This window comes from Desmodus rotundus, chromosome X, assembly GCF_022682495.2.
Source record: "Desmodus rotundus isolate HL8 chromosome X, HLdesRot8A.1, whole genome shotgun sequence".
Lineage (NCBI taxonomy): Eukaryota > Metazoa > Chordata > Mammalia > Chiroptera > Phyllostomidae > Desmodus > Desmodus rotundus.
In genome coordinates, this window is record NC_071400.1 from 6,043,693 (window position 1) to 6,069,978 (window position 26,286).

At 40.6% G+C, this 26,286-nt stretch overlaps 1 protein-coding gene across 4 annotated transcripts in view; it reads right to left on the reverse strand.

The window, feature by feature from the left end:
* Positions 1-26,286, reverse strand: part of OPHN1 (oligophrenin 1) — a 268,416-nt gene that overhangs the window by 160,446 nt on the left and 81,684 nt on the right. For all 4 annotated transcript variants that reach the window (XM_045191252.3, XM_071220302.1, XM_045191250.3 and 1 more), the window contains one exon: positions 938-1,033. In XM_045191252.3, coding sequence (XP_045047187.2) covers positions 938-1,033 — 96 coding nt within the window. The remainder of the gene's footprint in view (positions 1-937; positions 1,034-26,286) is intronic.

The window sequence follows — 26,286 nt, forward strand, 5'->3', positions numbered from 1 at the left end:
AGACTTGGCTTGAGGTGGTAAACACACCATACAACATACAGATGATGTATCATAGAATTGTACACCTGAAACCTGTATAATTTTAGTAACCAATGTCACCCCTACGAATTCAATAAAAATTCAAAAATAAAATAAAAATTAAAAACAAATTAAATGAACAAATAAAACAAACTAATAGATACAGACAATAAACTGATGGCCACCAGATGTGAGGGGGATTATAGGGATGGATGAAAAACGTGACGGTATGAAGTACAAAGTGCCTGTTATAAAAAGTCACAGGGATTTAAATCACAGCAGAGGGAATATGGTCAGTAATATTGTAGTAACTAAGCCTGGCGGCAGATGGGGACGTGATGTATAGGTGGGTCACCTTGTAGGGTATATAAATGTCTATTCAGTACATTGTACACCTTAAACTAATATAATATTGTATGTCAACTGTCACTGAAAATTAATTTTTAAAGTAGTAATAATAGCCCTGGTTGGAGTAGCTCAGTGGATTGAGCGTGGGCCTGCAAATCAAAGGGTTGCCCATTCAATTCCCAGTCAGGACACATGCCTGGGTTGCAGGCCAGGTCCCCAGTGGGGGGCACATGAGGGGGAACCACATATTGATGTTTCTCTCCCTCTCTCCTTCCCTTCCCCTCTCTCTAAAAATAAATAAAGAAAAGAAAAAAGGAAAAATCCCCTACATATTGACTGGATAAAAAGCCTCAGTGGAGGTTCAAGGGCTACCTTTTGATTGCTCTTGGTGAGGAAGACCTGGGACTGGGAAGAAATGATTCTTTATCTTTCTTGAGCAGCCTCCCGGGAGCTTGGAACTTGACCACAGGAGATAAAGCTTCCCAGGTTCTGTGCTTCCACAAACCAAGGAGGATGCACGGCCTCAGACCTGCCTTGATGGGCACATGGCCTCCTGTAGCTGAAGACTTACCAATGTTGATCTCGTCATCAGTCAGAGTGTCTCCAATGAAGTCAAACTGAAAGGACTGTAGTGTCTGGGAAAACTTCTGAACAGCTGAGGAATAATCTGCAAAGGAAAGGAAACAGGGTAAATGGTCACCATTGCTGTCTTTGACTGAGAGCCTCATCTTGGTGAGGACACACAGGAGAAAGGTTGAGGAAAATGCTTCCAGCAGGTAGTAACTTGCACCGAATAATGATAAACAAAAGATCACTCTGTCATAGAGGATTTGAGCAACCAAAACCACACACTAAAGAGGAAGGAGGGCAGCTTATGAAGTCCTTTTACATTATGGGACATGTTTTTTTCCAATCCCTGTCCTCTCTGACCCGTTCTACCCAAAGCCTGGAAGACCTAAATCTACTTAGTTGTACTCCCAAGAGAGTCTCTGTAGCATTTATTGAATTCTCATTATGGACAATGGAGTAGATGCTTCCTCACCTCTCACCAAATAAATATTGACAGTCATTTGACAAAGAAAAAAGCAGCTCCAGGTCCCAGAGCTAGCCGGAAGAGCTGGAACTAGAAGTCAGGTTGTCTGCACGCCTCTCAAGGGCCCTTTCCCAGACAACATAGGTAACGTCTTGACTTTTTACACATTAACCAGGTGACAGCGTGGGTCAGCATGCAATCTGACAGGGGAGCAAGTCTCACTTGCTCACAACTTAAACTGGTATGGCCACATATATGTTCTTCGTTCCAGCAAATGACTTGGAATTTTATCATATAAAAGTTCAACAATGGTATAAAAGAAAATCACAATAGCTACCATTTTGACAAATGATCTTTATTTAATTTTTTTTTAATTTTTTAATTAAATACTTCTGAATTTTATTGCTGTTCAAGTACAGTTGTCTGCCTTTTCCTCCCACCCCTCCCCACACCCCAGCCATCCCCACCTCCCTCCCCGTTTCCACCCCCCCCCCCCTTGTTTTTGTCCATGTGTCCTTTATAGTTGTTCCTGTAAATCCCTTCACCCTTTCCCCCCCCCCATAATAAAACCGGCACCAAAAGGTCTGGCCGAACTCTCCCCAGTTGCTCAGGACAGCAGTGTTAGCAGCAGCTGGGAGCATGAAGGAAATACACATCCCCCGGCCACGCCCAGACCCGCTGAATCAGAATCTGCATTTTTAGACCATCCCTAGGGGATTGTTATGCTCTTTAAAGTTTGAGGAGCACTGCTCTCAGCAACCAAAGTAACTCATTAGAGCATCTTCTAGAAAAACTCAAGCTTGCTGGTTATTTTTGGTTCCCTGTTCCTATTTCTTCTTTCATTCCTGAGTTTCATCACCTGCCACCTTCACATGTAGCAGATACACAGGCTTACTGACAGGTTTGCTCTCAGGCTAACAGAAAGTGAGACAATAGAAACAACAGCATCTATCCCTTTCAGTAAAAAGCTCCCACAGTTAAGCTATCATGATTAAACACAATAAAATGTGTTCAGGCATTTGGCCAGAACAGATTAACCTGCCAAGAATTTTATTACCATCTTGTCTATGTCCCCTTTCTCGAGTACTTATTTTCAGTACTTAAGAGTCCTGAGCCTTTGAACACATCTCTGATGATGAGGATGATGGGGATGATGATGATAAAACGGTTTTACAGGGATTAGGTACCGCAGACCAAGTTACCATGCCTTGTCAAATTTCCACAATTGGGAATCATGTTTTCCACCTCGAATCTGGGTCACGTAAAAGTGAAAGGAGCGTGCATACCCTGTCCTCCACATTTCATCGGCAGAGAGAACACAAAGCTGGCTCCGGGTGTGGAAAACAATCGCTTTTCTCTGGCCTACTTGGCCAGCAACGGAAAAGGGCAAGCCCAGAATTCCCCGTGTGCTCTGTTTCACTTAGGGAAATCAAATACAAACATTCATGATATTGCCCTTTCACACCTACCAGGATTTCTTAAATGTTACCTGAGCAGAACAAGGTGTAATTATTCATTTCTCTTTGAGAATTATCTGAATATTTCATGAGCCACAAATAATACGATTTTCAACATTTGTAGTATTTTTGTACATAAAGGCATGGAGTAAATATGGAGTCACATTCATTCCCTTTTTTGTTATTTGCACCACTTCTTTTTAAAAATATTTTTAAGTTTTCGATCACAGTTGACATGCAGATATAAAACCACTTCTTTTCTTCTCCAGACTTGGCCTTCAAAACGCTACCTTACATATTCACAGAGCTTGAAAAAGTTTATGAAGGTCTTTCTACAAACAATCTCATTCATTTCTCCAAACGATCCAAAGGCTGATATTACTATTCTTACCTTATAAACAAACAAAAATATGAGACAAATCACATTCAGAAATATGAACAACCATAAATTAACTGCTCTTCATGGAAGGGTATTATTCATTTGGCCTCTGAACTGAGGGAAGGGCCAGGAAAGACTCGTATTTTTAGATAAATGATTTGGGTAACTTCTGGACTCCAAAGAATGAACAGATAACCCAGAAGTGCTTCCCGTGTATAGGACATTTATTTTCTTATCATCTTTAAAATCACTGCATCATCGCAAACCATGTAAACCAAGCATTTTATCCTTCCCAATCCTTCCTTATCTCTGTCTAACAATCCACTATCTCACAATTTTTCATGCTATCTTTGAGGGTTCTCTCTCCACCATCTTTTCCTTACTCATTTTATAAGATAGTTAGATAATGCATTTTAGGCAATTGAAACTCTCTGGGAATGAAGTAGAATATAAAAAGGATTAATTCGTTCATTAATTAATTAATATTATATAAACACCAACTTTCTTTTTATCACCATACTTTTCTATGGTATCATACAGAATATACTTTTATGTCTAACTTATTTAGGTCTGTAGCATGTCTTGGAAATGCACCTATATAAAAAAACAAACCCAGAAGCTATTGGAACCAACATTGTAGAAGCTCTGAAAAACAGCAAAAGGTTTGCTGCAACCAACCAAAGGCCAGGTCAAGAAAAACATATCTTCAAAATGGCAGGAAACATTTTTGGTATTTTCTCTAACCCCTGCTGTCCCCATGGGGTAGTAGTCTTGGTTTTAAGCAAGCGGCAGCCTGTTTCCCTAGTCCCACTTCAAAACATAGGATGCAGAGCCGACTTCATTTGCAAATTATCATGTACATCTGTTCTAACCTGTCTGGAAGATCCCTAAAGGACCGATCCAAGGTGGTCATCTCAGTTTCACATAGCGCAGCAGGCAGGGAATGCTCATAGAAGATATGAGGTAGCTGCAAACCTACTAGATTAGCTGGCTAAGGGTTACCATAATAACGTGGTGTAAACTGGGGGGCTTAAAGAACAAAGAATTTATTTGATCACAATTCTGGACACTAGAAGTCTGATATTAAGGTGTCAGCAGGATTGGTTTTTTCTAAGGCCTCTCCCTTGGGCTTTTAGATGGTCATCTTCCTCCTACGTCTTCACACGGTCTTCCTTCTGTGTGTCTATGTCCTTATCTAAGGTTCTTAGAGAAACCCAATCGTGTTGGATTTGGGCACAACCACATGACTTCATTTACCATAACTACCACTTCTAAAGCCCCAACTCCAAACAGAGTCACAACATCAAGTTCTGGGGGTTAAGACTTCAACATGATAATTTTCAGGGACACAATTCAGCCCATAAAAGCCACAGATTACTGGGGCAAGAGATAATCAGTGGAGACATACAATACATATACCATCTAAGGCCCACATTTGAAGCTAAGGTGAGACTCTTTGGAAAATTATGACATTTAAGAGCAGCCATTGACATGGAAGAAGTTTAGAGCACATGCCAAGGTGAGATGCGCGCTCAGAAAAGAGCTGAGAAGAAGCCTAACTAAATGGTGAAGTAGCCCAGCACAAGGCCAGTCCGCAAAGAGTAGGAAAGGGGGCTGATCTGTCTTTTTTTTTCTTATATTCGTTTTGTTTGTTCATTTGTTTGGTTCTTTGATCTCCTGAAATTCACGGAAATCTCTGTCAAAATATGAGCTGAAAACAGCTAAACAAACACTCTTCAGTGATCACACAACAAGGGATAGTCATTGCAAAAATAGTTTGCAAATGTGTCAAGACAAATGGACTATGACAGCCTTCAAAAATCAAAAATTCACCCTGACTGGTGTGGCTCAGTGGATTGAATGCCAGCCTATGAACCAAAGGGTTACAGGTTCGATTCCCAGTCAGGGCACATGCCTGGGTTGTTGGCCAGGTCCCCAGTAGGGGCACGTGAGAGGCAACCACAGATTGATGTTTCTCTCCCTCTCTTTTTTCCTCCCTTCCCCTCCCTGTAAACATAAATAAATAAAATCTTAAAAAATTGTTAAAAGTTAAAAATAGCAAACTCTATGGCAATTGGAGAATCTAATTTGATTTCTTGCATTACCACATTAAAATTTTTAAATGCTCAATTTTCAACAAAAATTAAAATCACAAGGCATATAAAGAAACAAAAAAACAAGGTTTATTCTAAGGAACAAAATAATTAACAGAAACCAACAGACATTAAACTAAACTTAGTAAACGAAGACTTTATAACAATTGTCTTAAATATGCTCAAAAAGCTAAGGGAAAACATGGAAAAAATAAGTAAATGGAATCAGGAAAACAACATCTGAATAAAATTAAAATGTTAACAAAGAACCCTGGATGGTGTGGCCCAGTGGCTTGAGTGTGGGCTTACAAACCAAAGGGTCACTGGATTGATTCTCAGTCAGGGCACATGCCTGGGTTGCAGGCCAGGTCTCCAGTAGGGGGCGTGCAAGACGCAACCACACATTGATGTTTTTCTTTCTTCTTCCCCCTCTCTCTAAAAATAAATAAAATCTTTTAAAAAATTAAAAAAGAATGTTAAGAAAGAAAAAAGAATTATAAAATAAAAACAAAGAAGGACATTACATGTTAATAAAACGGCCAATTTACCAAGATGATATAAATTATGAGCAGATGTCAGAGCCCTAAAATATATGAACAAAAACTGACAGGATTAAAGAGAGAAGTTGATAGCTCTGCAACAATGTTTCCAATGACAGATAAATCAAAACATAAGATCAGTAAAAAAATAGAGTACTTAAAATTAGTATAAACCATTTAGACATAAGTGATATATCAGGAAGACTCCACACAACGTAACATTTTTTAAAGTATACACTGAACGTTCTCCAGGATAAACAGTGTGTTAAGCCACAAAACAAATGTTAATAAGTTTTAAAAGGTTAAAATCATACAAAATACCTTTACAGATCAAAATGGAATTAATAATAGAAGGAACATTGGAAAACCCACAAATAGTCGGAAATTAAAAAACACACTCTCAAACAACCAATGAGACAAATGAGAAATCTCAAAGTAAATTAGAAAATACCTTTAGACAAATGAAAACAAAACCAAAAGTACATGGCATGCAATGAGAACAGTGTTAAGAGGGAAATTTATAACTAAAAACACATACATGAAAAAAGAAGAAATACCTCAAATCAATAATCTACCTGTATACATTAAAGAATCAAAAAAAGAAAAGAAACCTAAACCCAAAGACAGCTGAATAAAGGAAATAAACACCAGAAGAACAATATAGATAATTAGTAACACCAAAAGTTGATTCTTCAAAGACTACAAAAATGAACAAACCTTTAGGTAGATTGAATGAGGAAAAAAAGTGAAGACTCAGACTACTCAAGTTAGAAACTGGGAGACTGTGCCTTGGTGCCCCAACCTCCATCCCATCACCATGCTGGTGTCAGAGAAGACGAAGTGGGGCACTCATCCCTGCAAGTCAGTAACAAGCCACCTACTCCCCACGGAGTCACTGATGCTTCACCCTCAGCCAGCAGTAATTCGCTCATCACCCTCCCTGCTAGCATGGTGTGCGAGCAGGCCTTAATGGAGAGCTCAGACTGGACTTCCACACGCACCCACCCATCAAGGCCATCCCATCCCCATGACGGAGGCCCACAGGAAGCAGTACTGAAGTACTCTTGCCCCTCCCAGAAAAGATGGTACTAGGAAGAGCCTAGGGGGACCTGAATACCTATGCCCCCCTTAGCAGAAAGGATGGTACCTTTACGCTACAAAATAGAAAGAATGGGAAACTTGGACTTCTGCCCCCACTTGGGAGTAATGAGCTTGTATGTGTTTACCCAGAGAAGTGGTATTAACAGATGCTAAAAGCCCAAAATTTAAATAAGATCCAAATTCTCAAATCATAATTCCCAAAATGTCCAGACTTCAGTTGACAATCATTTGTAACATCAAATACTGGGAAGATCTCAAGCTGTATGAGAAAAGACAGTCAACAGACACAGAGATGGTACAGCTGCTGGAATTATCTGACAATTACTGCAGAGCAGCAATCATAAAAATAAACAATTGCACACATGCTTGAAACTAATGAAAAATATTATAGAAAGTCTACATCAGAAAGAGCAAGTACCATCAAAGAAATAAAAAATACTAAGAAAATAAAAATACAATAAACGAAGTAAAATAACAATCAACAGACTAAACAGAAAAATAGAGAGGAAAAAGGAAAGATTCCGAGAACTTAAAAACATAACAATAAACATTACCCAATCTGAAAAACCAAAATATAGACTGGAAAACAATCGAAAAGCATCAGAAACCTGTGTGACTATAACAACAGATCTCAGTTTCGTGACATCACTCCTCAAAAGAGAGGAGAAAGAGGACAGCAATGGAACAGGACTCAAAGAAATAATAGCTGAACATTTCACAATATGGCAACAGACAAAAACCTGCAGATTCAAGAAGTGAAACCAAAACCAGATACTCCCCCACAATATATATGCCAAGAGATACCACTGTGAAACTATTAAAAACTAAAGACTAAGAAAAAATCTTGAAAGCAGGGAGAAATGACACCTTAGCTATAATGGAAACATTTTAATGACAGAAGATTTTGCATCAAAAAAATGAAGACCAGGAAAACGTGGCACAACATTTTGCAGGCACTGAAAGAAAAGAACTGTAAACCCAGGATTCTATATTCACTGAAAATATCCTCAGGGATGAAGACAAAATCAAGACATTTGCAGATAAAATAAAACCAAGAGATTTTGGTCACCAGAACTACACTAAAGAATGGGTAAAGAGCCCTGGCTGGTGTAGCTCAGTGGGTTGGGCATTGTCCCAAAAACCATAAGGTCACTGGTTCGATTCCCAGTCAGGGATGTGCAAGAGGCAATCAATCAATGATGCTTCTCTCCCTCACTTCCCCTCTCTAAAAATAAATAAAATCTTTTTTTTTAAAGGGTAAGGAAGTTCTGTAAACAAAAAGGAAATGCTAAAAGAAGAACTCTTTCAATATGAAGAAAGAACAGCAGTAACAGCAAAAATATGATTAAATACAATAGATTTACTTCTCTAAGCTTTCTAAATTATTTTTGACAGTTACAGAAAAACTTACAACACCATCTGGTGTACTTCTCAATGTATGTAGAGAAAATACTTAGTACATGTTGTATTAAAAATGGAGAACAAGAAAGGAACATAAAAGAGGTAAAGAAAAATACAGAAATAGTAAAATGTCAGCACCAATAGACAGTAAGCATGTATGTGAGTAGGTATACAAATATTCTATATACATACTATATTTACACAAACATATATGTATATATGCAAATATATAGAGTCCAGCACAAATAATGCCCCTTTCTTACTACAAAATCTTTTAGTACAAAATCATAAGCATGTAATTCTGTAACACAACAATATCACACTCAAGCACACCATATGACATTTTAGGCGAAATGTTCTAATTAAAACTATTAGTTATTACACCCATATTATTACCCTACCTACCACACTCAAGCTGTCCTTACTTCTGTCAGATCCTGTATATTTAGAAATATAATACCTAGAACAAAAACTGTAAAAGGCTACACAGAGATACATTTAGGATTGAGGACTGAAGAGAGGGATAAAAGCAGACTTCGCTCTCTCTGATGTTTTCTTCAGAGAAAGTGAGCAACAAAGCAAATGACAAAATATTCATGGGGGGCAGGTACAAGGATGTTTATTACATCTCTCTATACTTTTTAATTTGAATTAATAATAATAAGCAATTGGCTTAGCCCCGTGTTTCCTGTGGTCCTTCCACCAGAGAATTTTGTTCAGCAAGTTTCCTATATGCTTGTGGCAGCAATTGGCAGCTGGGGGTTAGAGCCACAGAGAAAAAGCCAAAGAAAAAGTGCAAACCTGGCACCCAAATAGGCGCCTGGTGTTGCCGAGCTTTTTTTTTTTTTTTTTTTTTTTTTTTTTTTTTTTTTTTGCTTGCTGTGACTTTTGGAAGTAGTATTGAATCCAAGTTCACAGTGATGCCCTCAGGGGAATTCTACCTTTGCTTTGGGATCCTTTTCTTAAAGTTATCACCAACAATAAGAACCTGGCTCCAGGCCAGGGAAAGGTTATACAGCTCCAGTCTGTAATCTGCCCCCCAGACTGCAGAGCGTCCAGGGTTCTGCTTAGACTTATTAACATCTGAAAAGCTTGTCTTTTGCAGATTTACTGAGTACTGGGCCCTTCTCTGATTCCCAAGGGAAAAATTTTAGTTCTCCTTGGCAGAGACTCTGCAAAGGCTCAGCCTTTGAAAGAACAAAGCAAGAGACTTCTGGGCCAAAAAAGACAGAGGGAAATCTTTATAACCACCCCCCCCCCAACCATTTGTCTTAGTCTAATGGGTCATTTGTGTAAATTTAAAAAAATCAGAGAGCCTAAAACCTTCAATCTTTAGAACATAGGCTGCTGCTACGTCCCCACAAAGACCTACAGGAAGTGAAGCAAACAGATTCTGCTGCCTGGGGGCAGGAACATTTTTATAGCAGTGTTAAGAGACTGACTGAATATTCCATCACTGGGTAGCTCCTAGGACCACTAAAATGTTACAGGGAAAGGAACCAAAATGCTGCAACTTGAAGATCACATTCTAACCCCGCTTAAATCACAATTACATCACATATAATTGTGGCCAAGAAATGCATGTAAGTGTGATATAAAGTAATATGCCGCCAATATGATCGGCACTTCATATACGCATGTGTAAACACATATACACATGTGCATACCCCACATGTGGAAAAACCATGACAAAGTACACATAATATTCACATTCACAGTGAGTACCTTTCTCTCCAAAAACAAATAAGTATCCTTAATTTGAGAGTAACTTCCTCTCCTGATTTTTTTTTAAGAGCCTCTAATCGCATTCCTAAGGACCAATATTGACAAGGAAACCTGTAATTCAAATGGCATTAAACAGTCCTTATAGCTTTTAACAATCACTAAGTCTCACACCTAAACAGCACGTCTTAAACGAACAGACTAAAGTAGAAAGGCCAATTTAAAGGTATTTTTTTGGTAGAACTGAGTACTTTAAAATGAAAAGACCGAAGTCCAGACAAAGTACAATTTCCCTGACATCACATAATTAGCTAGTGTAGTGTCAAAGCTAAGTGGCTGAAACTTTTGGCATCCCTGGGCCACACTGCAAGAACAGTTGTCTTGGGCCACCCATTAAATACACTGTGACACATAATCACAAAAAAATCTCATGTTTTAAGTAAATTTACAATTTTGTGTTGGGCCACACTCATAGCCATCCTGGGCCACATGCGGCCCGAGGGTTGCAGGTTGGGCACCCCTGGCAATGGTAGGACAAGGGCTTTTCCAGGTGAGGTGGGAGAGTAGACAAAACGCTCTTAGTATTTTAATAAACACCATTTCCCCTCTAGCTCTCCTGTTGGATTAGGATAGAATTGGATATTTTATGTACTTAGATTTTGATATAGATGAACTGATGTAATTGGATTTCAATGTTGTATTTCTATTTTTAGATTCCAATACAGTTGGAAAATAAATGGGATTGCTAAATAATTCTTTCACTACTTGTAAAATGGTTAAAGGCTAAGTGAGATAACATATACAAAGTTCCTGGCCCAGAACAGATGCTCAATAAACTATAGTTTCCCAAGTTCATAATGACGCCTTACCTGTGCATACAGGCTTAATAGTTCACAAAGGGGCTTTGACTCTCTGATTAGTCTCACAACTGTGTGAGTTAGAGCAATTCTTCTTCTTCACCTTTAAAACTAGGTAAAGGAGGCACAGAAGAGATGCGAAAGTTGCCCAGCATCATCCCAGAGCTGGCCAGCGTAGAGCTCCCAGCCTCACAGGAACCTCTCAGACCCCCAAGCCCACAGCGCTCTTTCCCTGTGCCAAGAGTCCTCAAACTTCAGTGCACATCACAATAAACTGAAGAGATGAAGTTTGTTAAAACGCAGTCTACTGTGCCTCACTCCCACAGTCTCTGATCAAGCAGATGTGGGATGGTGCCTGAGATTCTGTATTTCTAACATTTTGGCAGGCGATGCTAATGCTGCTGGTTAGGGACCGCATGTTGCAAACTGCAGGTCTATGCCATACTGACAAGTTAGAGAGATGTAGTCTAGTAGGTGTTAAGGATCTCAGGGGTAACAGCTCTCTTGCCCAGAGCATCACAGACTGTCAAGAGCTGCAACGGATCCTGGAACATATACACCAGTAGTTATAGCCTGTGGTTTATTATTAGAATAACACAAGTTTTTTTAATTAACCTTTGCTTGGCTCTACCCTCAGAGATGCTGAATTCAATTGCATAGGGTGGAAACCAGGTTCTACTGAAAGAATCCTTTGTTAGCAGACTTACTTGCCTTATAAAGAAAACTAAAGGATTTCTTCAAGCTAAAAAGCAACTGACCATAGATAATAATTCAAATTCACAGGAAAATCTGACATCTCTTATAAAATTAACTATGTAATTAAAAAAGAGTACCAATGTATATTTCCTCTCCTTTGTTCTCTTAACTGACATAAAAATCAATTGTATAAAACAATATGTATGTAATTGTATTTCGGGGCCTGTAACATAAGAAAACATAATGTATTTTACATAAATTCACAAAGGAGGAGGGTAAAAGCAGAGCTATAATGCACTAAGGAAATTACATAAAATGGTAACTTAAATCACAAAACAAATGAAGAGAACCAGAACTTGTGCTCAAGAAGCTTAATATAACAAATTGTATAAATGCATGCCTATATGCTCTGGCTGATGTGGCTCAGTGGACTGAGTGCCAGCCTGCGAATGGAAAGGTTGCCAGTTCAATGCCTCGTCAGGGCACATGCCCGGGTTGCAGGCCAGGTCCGGGGGTGGGGGCAGGGGGAGGGTGAGAGGCAACCGAACAATATACCTCTCACACAGCGATGCTTCTCTCCCTCTCTTTGTCCTTCCATTCCCTTCTCTCTAAAAATAAATAAATAAAACCAAAAACAGTGGTTGTTACAGGCGCTGAGCATGATGGTTACTTTCTTAATTGCACTCTTTGGTATTTTCTCAATTTTTTTAGTGAGCCTGTATTAACATTACCATATTACTAGGAAAAAGAATAAATCTTGTGTAAAATGTTTTCTCAGCATGTTTTGGTGTGTGTCAGGAACTGTGATAGGAACTAGGGCTACAAAGACAAATGAGAGCAACTGCATTGGCACAAGAAAGACTTCACAAAAGAGTGATAAATATTGGGTTGGCCCAAAAAGTCCGTATGGTTTTCCTGTAAAATAAAAGACATATTTTTCATTTTCACCAATAACTTTATTGATTTGGATATTTGGAATATGCCAGCTATCTCCCACATGGCAGAATGTTGATTGTTCTCAATTAATGTCGTGATTTGATCGCTATCAACTTCAACTGGTCTCCCCAACCATGGAGCATCGTCCAGTGAGAAATCTCCAGCACAAAACTTCACAAACCACTTTTGACACATTCCATCAGTCACAGCACCCTCTCCATACACTGCACAAATCTGTTTTTTCCGTTTCAGTTGCGTTTTTACCTTTCTTGAAATAATAAAGCCTAGCATGCTGAAAATGTGCCTATTTTCTTCCATCTTCAATATTAAAACAGCTACATAAAAATTCACCCACTCTGGTAAGTTTTTTAATGTACGCTGATATGACAGCTGTCACAATACAATCTAACAAAATTGTTTCAAATGAAGTTAAAGGCAACTAAGTGCTACCAGAGCCATCCTACGGAAAAGAAAAACAAACTTTTTTGGCTAACCCAATATTTGGCTGTGACTTCAAGGATAAAGAGACATTCACCCAGGTGAAAAGGGAGGACGGAATATTCCAGGGCAGAGAAAACAGCAGATAAACAAACGAGGAATCTTTAAAAAAAAAAAAGAAGAAAGAAAGAAATATTCTGAGAACTTCAAGCAGTTGGAAAGTAGTGGGTGTAGCAAGGAGTAGTAGAAAATAAAACTGGAGAAGTATTTTAAGTAGAAGACAAACGATAAAGAATTTTGAATATGACACAGACAAGTTTACATTTCAACTTACTGAAGCTTTTATGAACCAAAGAATGACTAAATCACATTTTCATGGTAGAAAGGGCCTTTTAACATGCCAAATGTTAACGAGATGTAACACCGATTCTGCCATATTTTCATATCCCTTAGCCCACTTTTAGTGACTTCTTTATCAGAGATTCCCAAAGTGGTCCCTCAATCAGATTCCAACCACAACGAGGGGGAGGAGAGACAGAAGGAAGTCAGGAGTGAGTTTAGGGGTGCTCTCAAAAGAGAACTACAAAATTCCAATTTATCTGTATAGAGCGCTGTATGTCCCAGAAAATACAGAAGAGCACCAATTTAAAATATCCCATCCTACTTTTACCATAAACACACAAGTACATCCCTATTAACAAAGAGTATATAAGGTGAATTTTGGTTCACTAAGCATGGCTAGGTATAAATATGACATAGGCCATGTGCTACCCGTAGGCTGACACTCTGTCCCCTTCAACACCCTGTACCCTGCGCCCAGCACAGGCCCTCAAGGTAGCCTCATGGTACCAGTGGGTAAACCCTCTTCACAGGCTTTTAAACTTTGTAAAATTTCCCAAAGAATATTCATTTCATTCTTAACAGTTTTCCCTGTTCAGAAGACATAGTAGTTTGTTCCTGGATAGATACCTTTAGAAGTTTTTATTTCATATTAACCAACAAAGGAAATGGGGGGAAGCCCTCCCCAAACCACATTACCATTGATAGAAACCAGATTATCAGCGGAGCCCACCAATTTGCTATGCACGCATTTCTCATAAGCTTTTACCTCTATGTAAAGAAGTCATATCACCAGGCCAACAATCACAACGTACTCACTGGCAGAAAGAGGAGGATGAGGTGCAGACACTTCCCCCAGCTATGGGGGAACAGTCACTTATTAAAATAAACACTAAGCCTAGAATGGAAAGCAACTTAGCTTCCACTGGGGGATTTTGATGAAACAGAAGCACAAAATCCTTCAAAAAGTCCTTTCAATGTCAGAATTAGACAGGGTTTTATAATACAGATTTGAGAAAGAATGTTTTAAAACTAATTATAGGACAGAGCAGCATCCAAGGGCAGGAGGAGTTAGCTACTCAAGGGTAGGAGGAGGAGAACATTGTTGATAGAGGGAAAACAAAAGTTTCTGAATTAGAATGGTAATGCAAAAAAAAAAAGACAAATAAAAATGTTTTAAAAAAAGAAAAATATCAGAATAACTAGGAAATTAAGTGTAGGCTTTGTAAAACACCTTTATTGAGATATACTTCACATACCGTAACATTCACCCATTTAAAGTATAAATATTAAATTAAGGTTGTTTTTGTTTCCTACTTTAAAACCAATTACACTTTTTTAAGAACATGAATGCTGATGAGCATCATCAAATAATGTCAAAAATAATAATTCCTCACAATTCTGCCTCAACTAAATTATTTGGAAGATTCCACTCTAATAATTTTCATTGAACAACTTTTTCATTGCAATACCCATAATTGTTTTAACACACACTCAGTGGAGCTATACCACCAGGCACGCAGCTAGTCTTTTTTTCTTCCTAAGATATAAAACTGTAAAAATTTAGAAATAAAGCAAAATAGGCAGCCAGATGTTTCAATGCTATCAATACAACATCCCAGATCACGGTGAAAACTCAGCAAACTGGAGGTTCAAATCCAGAAAGTCCATTATTTCAAAGAATGAGGCTTCTGATTCCACAAATTTACATTTGGATCCACAATTATTTAAAATAACTCAGTATATCTATATTGAAAAAACAGCATTGCAATGATCTTAACCGTTAATAATGTCTCTGGACAAGACACTGTTAAGCAGCATTTGAAAAGCCACGAGGCCGTAAGACGAGCACCGACTTTATAGTTCAAATTCCAGCCATACCTCTTACTGTCTGTGTGACCCAAGGGGTGTCCTCATCCCTAATATTTCCTGCCTCTGGGCCAAGAATTCCCTCAAATGCCAGGGGACACATATCCTAGGTACATTACTGGGAGCTGGCCTAGGTAACCCTTTCTCCACACAAACAACTGCTGGGCCCCAAAGTGTGCCCATTTCAGGAGCATCAGACTGGAAAATTTAAGGGAGTAGACTAGTTTCCCTACCTATGATTCAGCCTGTATTTATTCAAGTTCTGCAGAACTCCTTACTGTAGACTTTGAAGAGTTTTACATTTTATATGACTCTAACCACAAAAGCTCTTGAGATGCAGAGCCAAAGGAAAACTTTCTATCTGCATCAGAAAATCTGCTAACTGCATCTAGAATCTGCAACAAAACAGATTCATTTTATGAAACCAAAAAAGGAAACTGCATAAGACCAAGGCAGGCATAAAATACGGAAGTACATAAAACATCACGCGTGTCCAATGGGGAAGAGGAATGTCTGCTGTGGAATGTAGACCAATAAAACCTGAACGCAGTCCTGACATTTGGTAATTTTAGTTTCTGGTTGATAAATGGGGCTTAATATCTCTCTCCAGGGTTTTTTTTAATCCTCATCCGAGGATACGCTTATTGCTGAGAGAGAGACAGAGAGAGAGAGAGAGAGAGACAGAGACAGAGACAGAGACAGAGACAGAGAGAGAAACATAGATCAGCTGCCTCCTGATCCCAACCAGGGATCGAACCTGCAACCTTTGCATATACTGGATGACCTTCCAACCAGCTAATCCACCTGGCCAGGGCTCCCTCTCCAGTTTTATCTGAATATAACCTATCTATGGCAGGGACAAAAGACCAGTTACTTTCAATATGAAATATTTCCCCATTCTAAAAAGATAGGAAAAAAAGTCCTTTCTTAGCTGAGCTATAATTCTGCTGTGCAAGATCAATATTCTCTTTTCTGGGCCATGTCAAAAGTCACATTTTATCTCAGAGAAGCTGGTTACCAAAAGGGATTCAAAATATAGCAATTTCTCAGGCTAATTTTATTTTTTTTAATTTTAAACTATATAAATGAAGATAACTCTCAATGTTACATTTGTGGACCTTATTTATCAGGTAAAAACCAGACTAAGTAGTGTAATGGTTAATTTCATGTCAACTTGGCTGGGCCACAGTGCCCAGATATTGAGTCCATGATTCTTCTAGATGTTTTTGTGAGGGTGTTTTTTGGGTGAGATTTACATTTAAATTATTAAGCTCTGAGTAAAGCAGATTGCCCTCCCTAATGTGGTTGGACTTCATCCAAAAAGTTGAAGACCCAGATTGAAAAAAAGGCTGACCCCCTTGAGCAAGAGTTAATTCTCTAGTGGACTTCACATTTTACTTTTAACATCATCTCTTCCTAGTTGCTATAGATTGAATACGTGTATCCCTCCAAATACTACTGTCCCGTGTAATAGTGTTAGGGGGTGGACCCTTGCCTGGTACTTAGGTGATGAGGGCAGAGCATTCCTGGATAGGATAAGTACCCTTAAAATAGGTCCCAACCCTGCCTGGTGTGGCTCATAGGATTGAGCACCAGCCTGCAAACCAAAATGACGCCGGTTCGATTCCCAGTCAGGGTGCATGCCTGGGTTGCAGGCCAGGTCCCCAGCTAGGGGCATGGGAGATGCAACCAGTACATGTATCTCTCACACATCAATGTGTCTCTCCCTCTCTTTCTCCCTCCTTTCCCTTCTCTCCAAAAATAAAAATAAATAAAATCTTTAAAAAAAAAGAGGCCCCAGAGAGCTCCCTTGCTCCATACTGACATGTGACTTTAAGGCATAGACACCATCTATGACCCAGAAATTGGGGCCTCACCAGGCAATGTATCTGCCCGCACTATGATCTGGGTTTTCCCAGCCTGGAAAACTGGGAGAAAGAATTTTCTGTTTTTTATAAACCATCTGGTCAGTTTGTGGCATTTTGTTATAGCAGCACGAACTACTGCATACTGCCTTTGCCCTCAAACTGCAACTCCTTCCTGAGTTTCTAGCCTGATGGCCTCTCCCATCAGACCGTGGACTCACCAAGTCTCCACAATTGTGTGAGACAATTCCTTAAAATAAGTATCTTTCTATAGATAATTCATATCCTATTGGTTCTGTTTCGCTGGACAAACCTGATTAATATACTAAGGCCTCACACCCAAATGCAGAGCTTTTATAAACAGGTTCTACAACATGGATGAAAGCTGAAAATATGCTAAGTGGATGGAAGGAAGGAAGGAAGGGAGGGAGGGAAGGAGGGAGGGGGATTAAGCACCATTTATCAATCATTGAAACTCAAATATTCAAATGTCAAGACCACGTTCAGGTTTTATCAGTGTACATTTCACTTTTCAGCCCCATCCTCTTTCTCCTTATTAAGTTCTATCTAGTCAGTCTATTGACACAAGTATTAGATATTTTGTTATAATCACAAATGTGCCTTAGTCTCAGTTCATCTTTTTTGCAGTCTACTTTGTCTCTGTTCAGATTGGCTCATTTCTATTGTTCTATCTTCAAATCCTAGGCCAGAGGTAAAAGCAAAAAAGAGTCCGAAACCCATGCTGGGGGTAACCCAAAGTCAAAGGAGGTTATGACTGAGGTACATCAGTTTAGAAATACATCACCTGTCTACAAAGAAACCAGAAACAACCCTGTCTTCTCAACTTTAAATAAATACTGAATTCCAAATACACGTTTATGCAGGTTTTATCCATGTTAATAATGTGATAATTAGCATCAAGACTAGAGCCATCCTTTTCTTTTTTATAAAAGATTTTATTTATTTATTTTTAGAGGGAGGGAAAGGGAGGAAGAAAGAGAGGGAGAGAAACATCCATGTGTGGTTGCCTCTCCCATGCCCCCTACCGAGGACCTGGCCCACAACCCAGGCATGTGCCCTGACTGGGAATCGAACCTGCAACCCTTTGGTTCGCAGGCTGGCACTCAATCCACTGAGACACCCCAGCCAGGGCTAGAGCCATCCTTTTCCTGAGCAATTATGTATGAAGCCCTAAGCCAAGTGGCTTACAGGGATTCTCTAAGTTACTTCTCACACCACCTTGAGACACGAGCCATTAGTTCCATTTGATGAAACTGAAGGCTCAGAGAGGTTAAGTCACTTTTAGGCCATCTTATATGCTGTCTTAGCTATTTTATGAATTACATTGTTCAGATAGGGAAGCCAAGACTCAGATAGACTGAGTACCATATTTTTCGGACTATAAGACGCACCCTCCCCCAAATTGGGATGAAAATTGGGGTGTGTCTTAGAGTCCGAATGTAACTTACCTGGCTCGCTGGCCGGCGGGGGATGGTGGAGCGGGGTGGGGTTTTTTTCCTATTTTCTTCCTCTAAAACCTAGGTGTGTCTTATGGTCCGGTGTGTCTTACAATCCGAAAAACACAGTAACTTGTCCCAAGTCACACAACTGATTGATAAGCAATGGAAATGTGAGTCAGACTGAGAACACCAATGCCCTAGACCCCAGGGTTAGTGCTCCGATCACCGCCTGTCATCTGTCTTCTTTTTTCATTTCCCCAAAATGGCGGCCCTGTTTTACTAAAAACATCTTCTAGTATGGAAGATGTTTCCTCACCTGAAAGATCCACGGGGGCTAGGGTTTCCCTTTTTAACCCAAGGTTTTGCTTTCTCCTTATCTCTGCTTTATTATTTCATTCATCCTCACTCTTCAATAATAGTGATCTCCCTTTAAGAATGAAAAATCATTTTGGGTGTGGCTCAATGGATTGAGTGCCACCCTATAAACTGACGGGTCCCCTGTTCAATTCCCAGTCAGGGCACATGCCTGGGTTGCAGGCCAGGTCCCCAGTTGGGGGTATATAAGAGGCAACCAATCGATGTAGCTCTCGTCGATGTTTCCCTCCCTCTCTTTCTCCCCCACATCCCCCTCTCTAAAAATAAATAAATAAAACCTTTTAAAAAAAGAAAAGAAAAACCATTTTTGACGCACCCACCCAATTTTGGACCCTGTCACTCAACTGTAGTTATAATGGATACTATCTACGAAGTAAGAAAATTCAAGTAACATTGTTAGTTATCATTTACATAAACTTTAAAAATAGTGGTCACTCTATTGCTCTGCAGATAAGGTCTGGGGTACACGTGGAGGTGCAGTAGACGCTTGACAATACATGTGAGCTTCCAGGGGTCTCACACCCATAGGTCCCATGGCTTTCATGAAATACAGTGTCTGGAAGGGAAATGAGTAGCTTTCTATTTTTGTAAGGAAGCATGAGAGATCACAGAAGGAAAATATACGAGTAAGACATGACTGGATAGGAAATTCCCCTGAGGCACAAGTCTTCTAGAACAGTTTACGGACAGGCCCAAGAAATGGCATGTACATCCCCTACATATTCAGTAGTATTCTCTCACCACCAGCTAGGAATCATCTAGAAAAGAAGAGCCAGACTGTCTAAATTCAAATCTCCACTCTGAAAGTTAATAGCTGTGTACCCTTAGGCAAGTTACTTAACTTCTCTGCTCCTCAGGTGTAACTTCCATAAAATAAGCATCATGTTAGCACTAATATTACAGGTTTTCTTGAAATTATTAAATGAGTTAACATGTGTAAAGTACTTATAACAGTGCCTGCTATATAAGAACGACTTACAATTTACAAACTCTGTAAGTGACACATCTCAACTCTCTTAACATGAGTGGCTGAAGCTATAAACATTTTTGAGAGGTCTTCCTGGTTTCCAGCCAGTCATGTAAGGAGCTTAGAAGTAGACACTGCAATTCTCAGAACAAGAAACAAATGAACAAACTGAAAAAACAACAGTTCTCCTTAGAGTCCTCAGATAACTGAGGCGGAACGGCAAATGGCTGCCCCGAATTTGGAGACAGAGAGGTGGATACAGAGATTCTCATCTTAGTGGGGCACCGGAGGCGGAGGAGCACGCACCCTCATGGAAAGGACAAAGTCAGCACCACTGCTACCGTGGCACCGTTTGCAGAGCAGGCCTGTGGCCTTGCTACACATGACTGCCCTTTTACTCTTCAGAGCTTGTCCCCTGGACTGGAAAGTCCTGGAAAGCAAGAACACAATGGTGACTAAGCGCTCCCCCAGCTGCAGGCAGAAGATAACATTGGAACCAACTGCAGCTTGTGCAGAACAAACTAAAACCTCCTGGGAGGCAACCCCCAGCAGCCCAGGGGCCACACAACAGTGACCCCGCACCCTTTTATAATCCAATCATAATCCAGTAAAAGCTCAACGTCCTCGTCCCTCAGTGCTGGTGCTGCTCTCCACACAATGCCCTTCCCCTCTTGGGAAGTGAAGAAAAAACTGTACTCTGCATTTTCTTCTCTTCGTGAATTCTTTCACAGCCTACGGTCATTGACCACCCCAACACTCACTGGAGGCAGTACTGGTGTCAAAAATCTTAAAATTATAATTGGTGAATGTCTGGAGAATCAGTGTGGAAAAGTTTCAGATTTGAAAGCTATGGGTGGCAGCCCTAACACTTCTGTGAGTTTGACCACCAGGAGCCCTACCAAGTTTGCACAATGAAGATCAGAGAAACCCCCGCTGATGTTTCCAGTGGCGGGGGGCGGGGGGGGGGGGGGCGGAATAACCATTTTGAAATACACCCAGAGCATTCTGTTCTTGTGAAGGAAACTATTTCATTAGAGCCTAACTAACAAGGGTTTTACCAAACCCTAACCAATTTGGAAAAAGGAAACTTCAGAATTCTAGCCTCCTTTAGCCTTCTCCACAAGGAAATGGAAATCCGGAACTGCAGCCACATCTACTGCTCCTCATGGGCGGAGATAACCAACTTCGGCCATCACTAGCTTTCCTGTCTAACCTAAGGTGTGGAAACTGAGAAGCACTTGCCCAAATGATCAAGAAAGCTAATAAACTTCTAGCCAAATTAACAAAGGAAAAAAAGACAGGACACAGAAATTACTAATGTCAGAAATGAAAGAGCATCCATCACTAGTGATCCCATGAATTTAAAGAACTAAAGGAATATTATGAACAACTCAATGCCCACAGATTTCATAACTGAAATGAAATGAACCAATCCCTTGAAAGACACAATCTGCCAAAATTCACAGAGATATAGAAAACTTAAAGAGGCCTGTAACTATTAAAGACATGGAATTAACAAGTAATAAACTTCCAAAAGGGGAAGTACCAGGCAGAGAGACATACATTGGTGAAATCTACCCATTATTTAAGGAAGGAATCATACAAATTCTTTTTAGTAAATTTATTGGGGTGACATCAGTTAATAAAATTATATAGGTTTTAGGTGCACAGGTCCATAAATACATCATCTGTATGTTGTATCGTGTGTTCACCACTCTCAGTCAAGTCTCCTTCCATCACCATCTGTCCCCCCTTGTCCTCTTCCCCCTCCCCACCCCAAATGCCCATCAGTAGATGAGTGGATAAAAAAGCAGTGGTACATCATACACTATGGAATATTAGTTGACCATAAAAAACAATGAAATCTTATCACTTCTGATAACATGGATGGACCTAGGAGGTGTGATGCCAAGTGAAATAAGTTAGTCAGAGAAAGACAAATGCTGTATGATTTCACTGATATGTAGAATCTGAACAACAAAATAAAGGAACAAACAAAATTGAAACAGACTCATAGACAGAGAGAGTGAACTCATGGTTGCCAGAGGGAGGGGGCTTTGTTGGGTGAAAGAGGTGACAGGACTGAGAAGTACAGATTGGCAGTTACAGAATAGTCCCGGGGATGTAAAGTACAGCATAGGGAATACAGTCACTAATACTGTCATAACTATGCAGGGTGCCAGGTGGGTACTGGAAATATCAGGGGAAACACTTCGTGAAGTATGTGATTGTCTCATCACTATGCTGTCCACCTGAAACCAATACAAAATAATATTGAAAGGAAACTATAATTGAAAAGTAAAAAAGTATAGCATATACACTTCTGTACAGTACGCAATACTGGGTAGTGATAACAAATGACTATGTTACTGGTTTATGTATTACTATACCATACTTTTTACTGTTCTCAGTGTATTGTCTACATAAAAAAAGTTTGCCGTAACAGAGTGCGTGGTGTTACACCAGCAGCAGCCTCATACATCCCGTGCTTATTGCACCTCCTGATTGCACCACTCTCCCTTGTGCTTGATTTAATCCTGTGTTGTTCTGTTTATTTGGCCCCTTAACATAGAAAACCCACTACTAGTGTTGTCAGTAAGGCAGTAAGAAGTCACATCTAGTGACTGAGTTGGAAACCAAATCAAAAGTGATTAAGGACTACTAAGGTGGCAAATCAGTGATGGTTACTGCTCAGCAGCCAGGCATGTCCCGTTGCACCACAGCTGTGATCGAGACGGAGAAGAACACAGTGACCTGGATTGAGGACTAGACACAGAAGCGGATCCCTCTCAGCACCATGACAATCACACCAAAGCAAAAAAAAAAAACAAAAAAACCACATTGTGATGTTGAAAGAAAAGGCTGCATTGGACACTGAAATTGAATTTACTGCTAGCTCTGAGCGGTTTAAGTGATTCAAGAATCATTTTTCATGGCAGAATGTGAAAGTGAGGGGTGAGTCTGCAAGTGCTGATGTGAAGGCAGCTGAAGAATTTTTGGAAACTCTAGATAAGCTGATCTGGAGAAAAAAAATACTTGCCAGAGCAAATATTTAACATGGATGAGACCTCCCTGTTCTGGAAACAGATGCTTAAAAGGACTTTCATTCATAAGAGGTCAAGTCGGTGCCAAGTCTCAAGGCTTTTAAGGACAGGATGAGTCTTGTTTGGGGGTGATGCTGTAGGCTACAAATTGAAACCCTTTAGGATCTGGCACAGTGAGAACCCCAGCGTCTTCAAGCATATCAATACATATACACTGCCAATAAACTACAGGAGCAATAAGAAGGCACGGACAGAACAGCCCCTCTTCCAAGATGCCCTCCTGAATTGCTGTGCCAATGAAATAAAGGAGTATTGTTTATAGAATAATGTACCTTTGAAGATTTTTGCTTATTTTTTAAAGATTTTATTTATTTATTTTTAGAGAGAGGGGAAAACAGGGAGAAAGAGAGGGAAATATCAATGTGTGGTTGCCTCTCACGCCCCCCTACTGGGGACCTGGCCCACAACCCAGGCATGTGCCCTGACTGGGAATCGAACCGGCGACCCTTTGATTCGCAGGTCTCCAGTCAATCCACTGATGCACACTAGCAAGGGTGAGATTTTGCTTATTTTTGGTCATGCTCCTGGACATCCCCCTTTTGTTGGTGATCTTCATTCCTATATCAAAGTGACGTTTCCTCCTCCAAACACTACCCCTTTCGGTTGCTGTCGTATCTTAGCTATTGTAAATAATGCTGCAATGAATGTGCTATACTTTTATAAGGCTGGCAGTGCAGTAGGACTGTTTACACCAACAACACCAAAAACACATGGCTAATGTATTTCACTACAACATTACTATGGCTACAACGTCTCTAGGAGGTCAGAATTTTTCAGTTCCATAGTGTCACAGGACCACCACTATAAGGGGTCAATCACTGACCGAACCGTCATTATGCAGTGCATGGCTGTACTCAGGATTTGCATTGAAATACTCCAGACACATTACTGCATGTGAGCGCGCATGTGCATGCTTGTTGGTGGGGTTGGGTAGGGGGAGATACATGAAATAAGATAGGGAAAAATGTTGACTGATGGATACATAAGATTCATTATACCAGACTATGGTAGTGTATATTTTGAAACTTTCCATAATAAATATTTATTTAAGTATGTGTAGACTGAAATAGCAGAAGAGCTCAAAGTCTCCTTCCACCCTGAGGTCCTTCGATTCTATAGCCTGGAATATACCCATACTTACTCAATGTATGTGCTGTGTGGGAAGCTGGGTTTTTTCAGTAATTAAGAAAAATGCATTCTTCCTCAATCCTTAGCATCCACTCACAAGAAGAGCCTGTTGTGGATTCTTCTCTAGGACCTCTTTATATATCAGCAGCGACATTGGTCAGTGGGTGGTTTCATAATATCCTGTTCCTGTAGCCCAAAAGCAAGATGGGATGCTTCCCGGCTACAGCATCTCTGTGATTTTAAACTTCCATTGGAATAATTATTTTTATATGTTTGTGTTTTATACAGAGCAATAACATTCCCCCCGCAGTATCTAGTGCAATCTGTTTCATTTCTGTGTTTTATAGTTCATATAGTGGAAAACTGGATTTTAAAGTCATGGCAAAGAACATTTATTCCCAATAATAATTTTCCCATTATTTATAGCTTTAACACCAAGTCTAAATAATAATGATAGGCTTCTAAAAATAAATATAACCGTCTTAAGGAAAGGTGAGTTTTCTGTTTGTATCCAGGTAGAATTCAGATCCTTTGATAGAATGATTGGTCAAATAAGAACAGCTGGGAAAAAACCACTCAGTTAGACCCAAGAGAAAATCCTTGGCAGCCATTAAGGGATCAGAGTTCAGTTTTCTGCATGTGTCTATTTAAATTTAAATTCATTAACATAAAACTAAATTCACAATTCAGTTCCTCAGTCACTCTAGCCACATTTCGAGAGCCCAACAGCCACAGTGTGGCTGGCTAGGAGCTACTGTACTGGAAATCCCAGGGTGCCACCTCCTCCCATGACCACATCAAAATCACAACTAAATTATAGAACCACCACCCTTGAGGACCCACCGAAGACTAGCTGAAGAGAACTCCTATAAATAAGGATAAACAGAGGAAGCCACAACAAGACTGCTGGGAAGGGTGGACACATGAAACAGGAAGGCCCCACACCCAGGTATGGCAGCTTATAATCCAGAGGGATATCTTAGTGGTGGAAGTCCTACCTGAGCAGCGAGAGGTGGGGGCAGCCCCATACCAGGTTCTCAAATCCGGAGCATGACTGGCAGCAAAAGGAGTCCCCACAAAATCTGGGTGTGAAAAATCAGCAGGGACTATATCCCAGTGAGATGAAGGGCAACTATAGACCCAGGTGTCTTATTAAAGGGCCTGAGCACAGACCCACTCACTCACACTCATTCACTCTAACCTCTAGTGAGGGGACAGAAGCTCAAAAAGCATCAGGGACATACCCGGAGGAACTGAATTGTCTGGCTTCGGAGCGAGGGCTGGAAAAGCAGCTCTTTTGGGACTAAAGTGCTGGCAGGTGCCATTGTTCCTTTGTTGAAACCACCCCCCAACCCAACAGCAGGTGTTGGCAGGCACCCAGTCAGAGTCTCCATTAACTTGGCTACCACAGCTCACACCACCCTGCTGATGCTCTGAGACACAGCCCCACCCAACCACACACTTGGCCAGAAACCCTTTCAACAGCTGTTCCCCACAAGCAACAAGACTCAGTCCATGCTTCAGACTTTCCTAACATCTCTCAAAGGTCCAAAACCCCCAAAAAAGCAGTGGCTGGCCTTGCGGTGCACTATACAACTCACAAAGTGACCCCAAGCACAGCACTAGAGGCAGCTGGCCTCTCTGTTCACTGCGTAGCCTCTCCTAGGCACCTCCAAACCCAGCACAGGCACCTACCAAATGGAGACCACTTTGTAACTCCTACCAGGTGTCCCCAGGCACAGCATAGGCAGCGGCTGACCTGGGCCTGCACTAGTGTCCCTCCCAGGAGGCCCCAGAACGAACACACACAGTCGCAGGCTTCAGACCACACGAGAGCACCACCCAATTGGCCCCTCAAATAACACACCAAAGGGTGAACTTGGCAGGACCCAGAGCCCCGCTAAAGCAAATCCTGCTCCATGAGGTCAGCACCCACACTTGCTACAACTTGTCAGCTGTAGTCATTGCCAGTCCTCAGAGGCAGACGGCCTGAGAGTCAATGCCACCAACTGACATGCCAACAGCAGTCAAGGCTGAACTGCAAGAAGAGAACACACAGGACCCACACAAAGGGCACACCTGGAGCACCCAGCTCAGGTGACCGGGAAGACTGCGCCGCTGGGCCCCACAGGACACCTAGTACAGAAGGCCACTCAGCCAA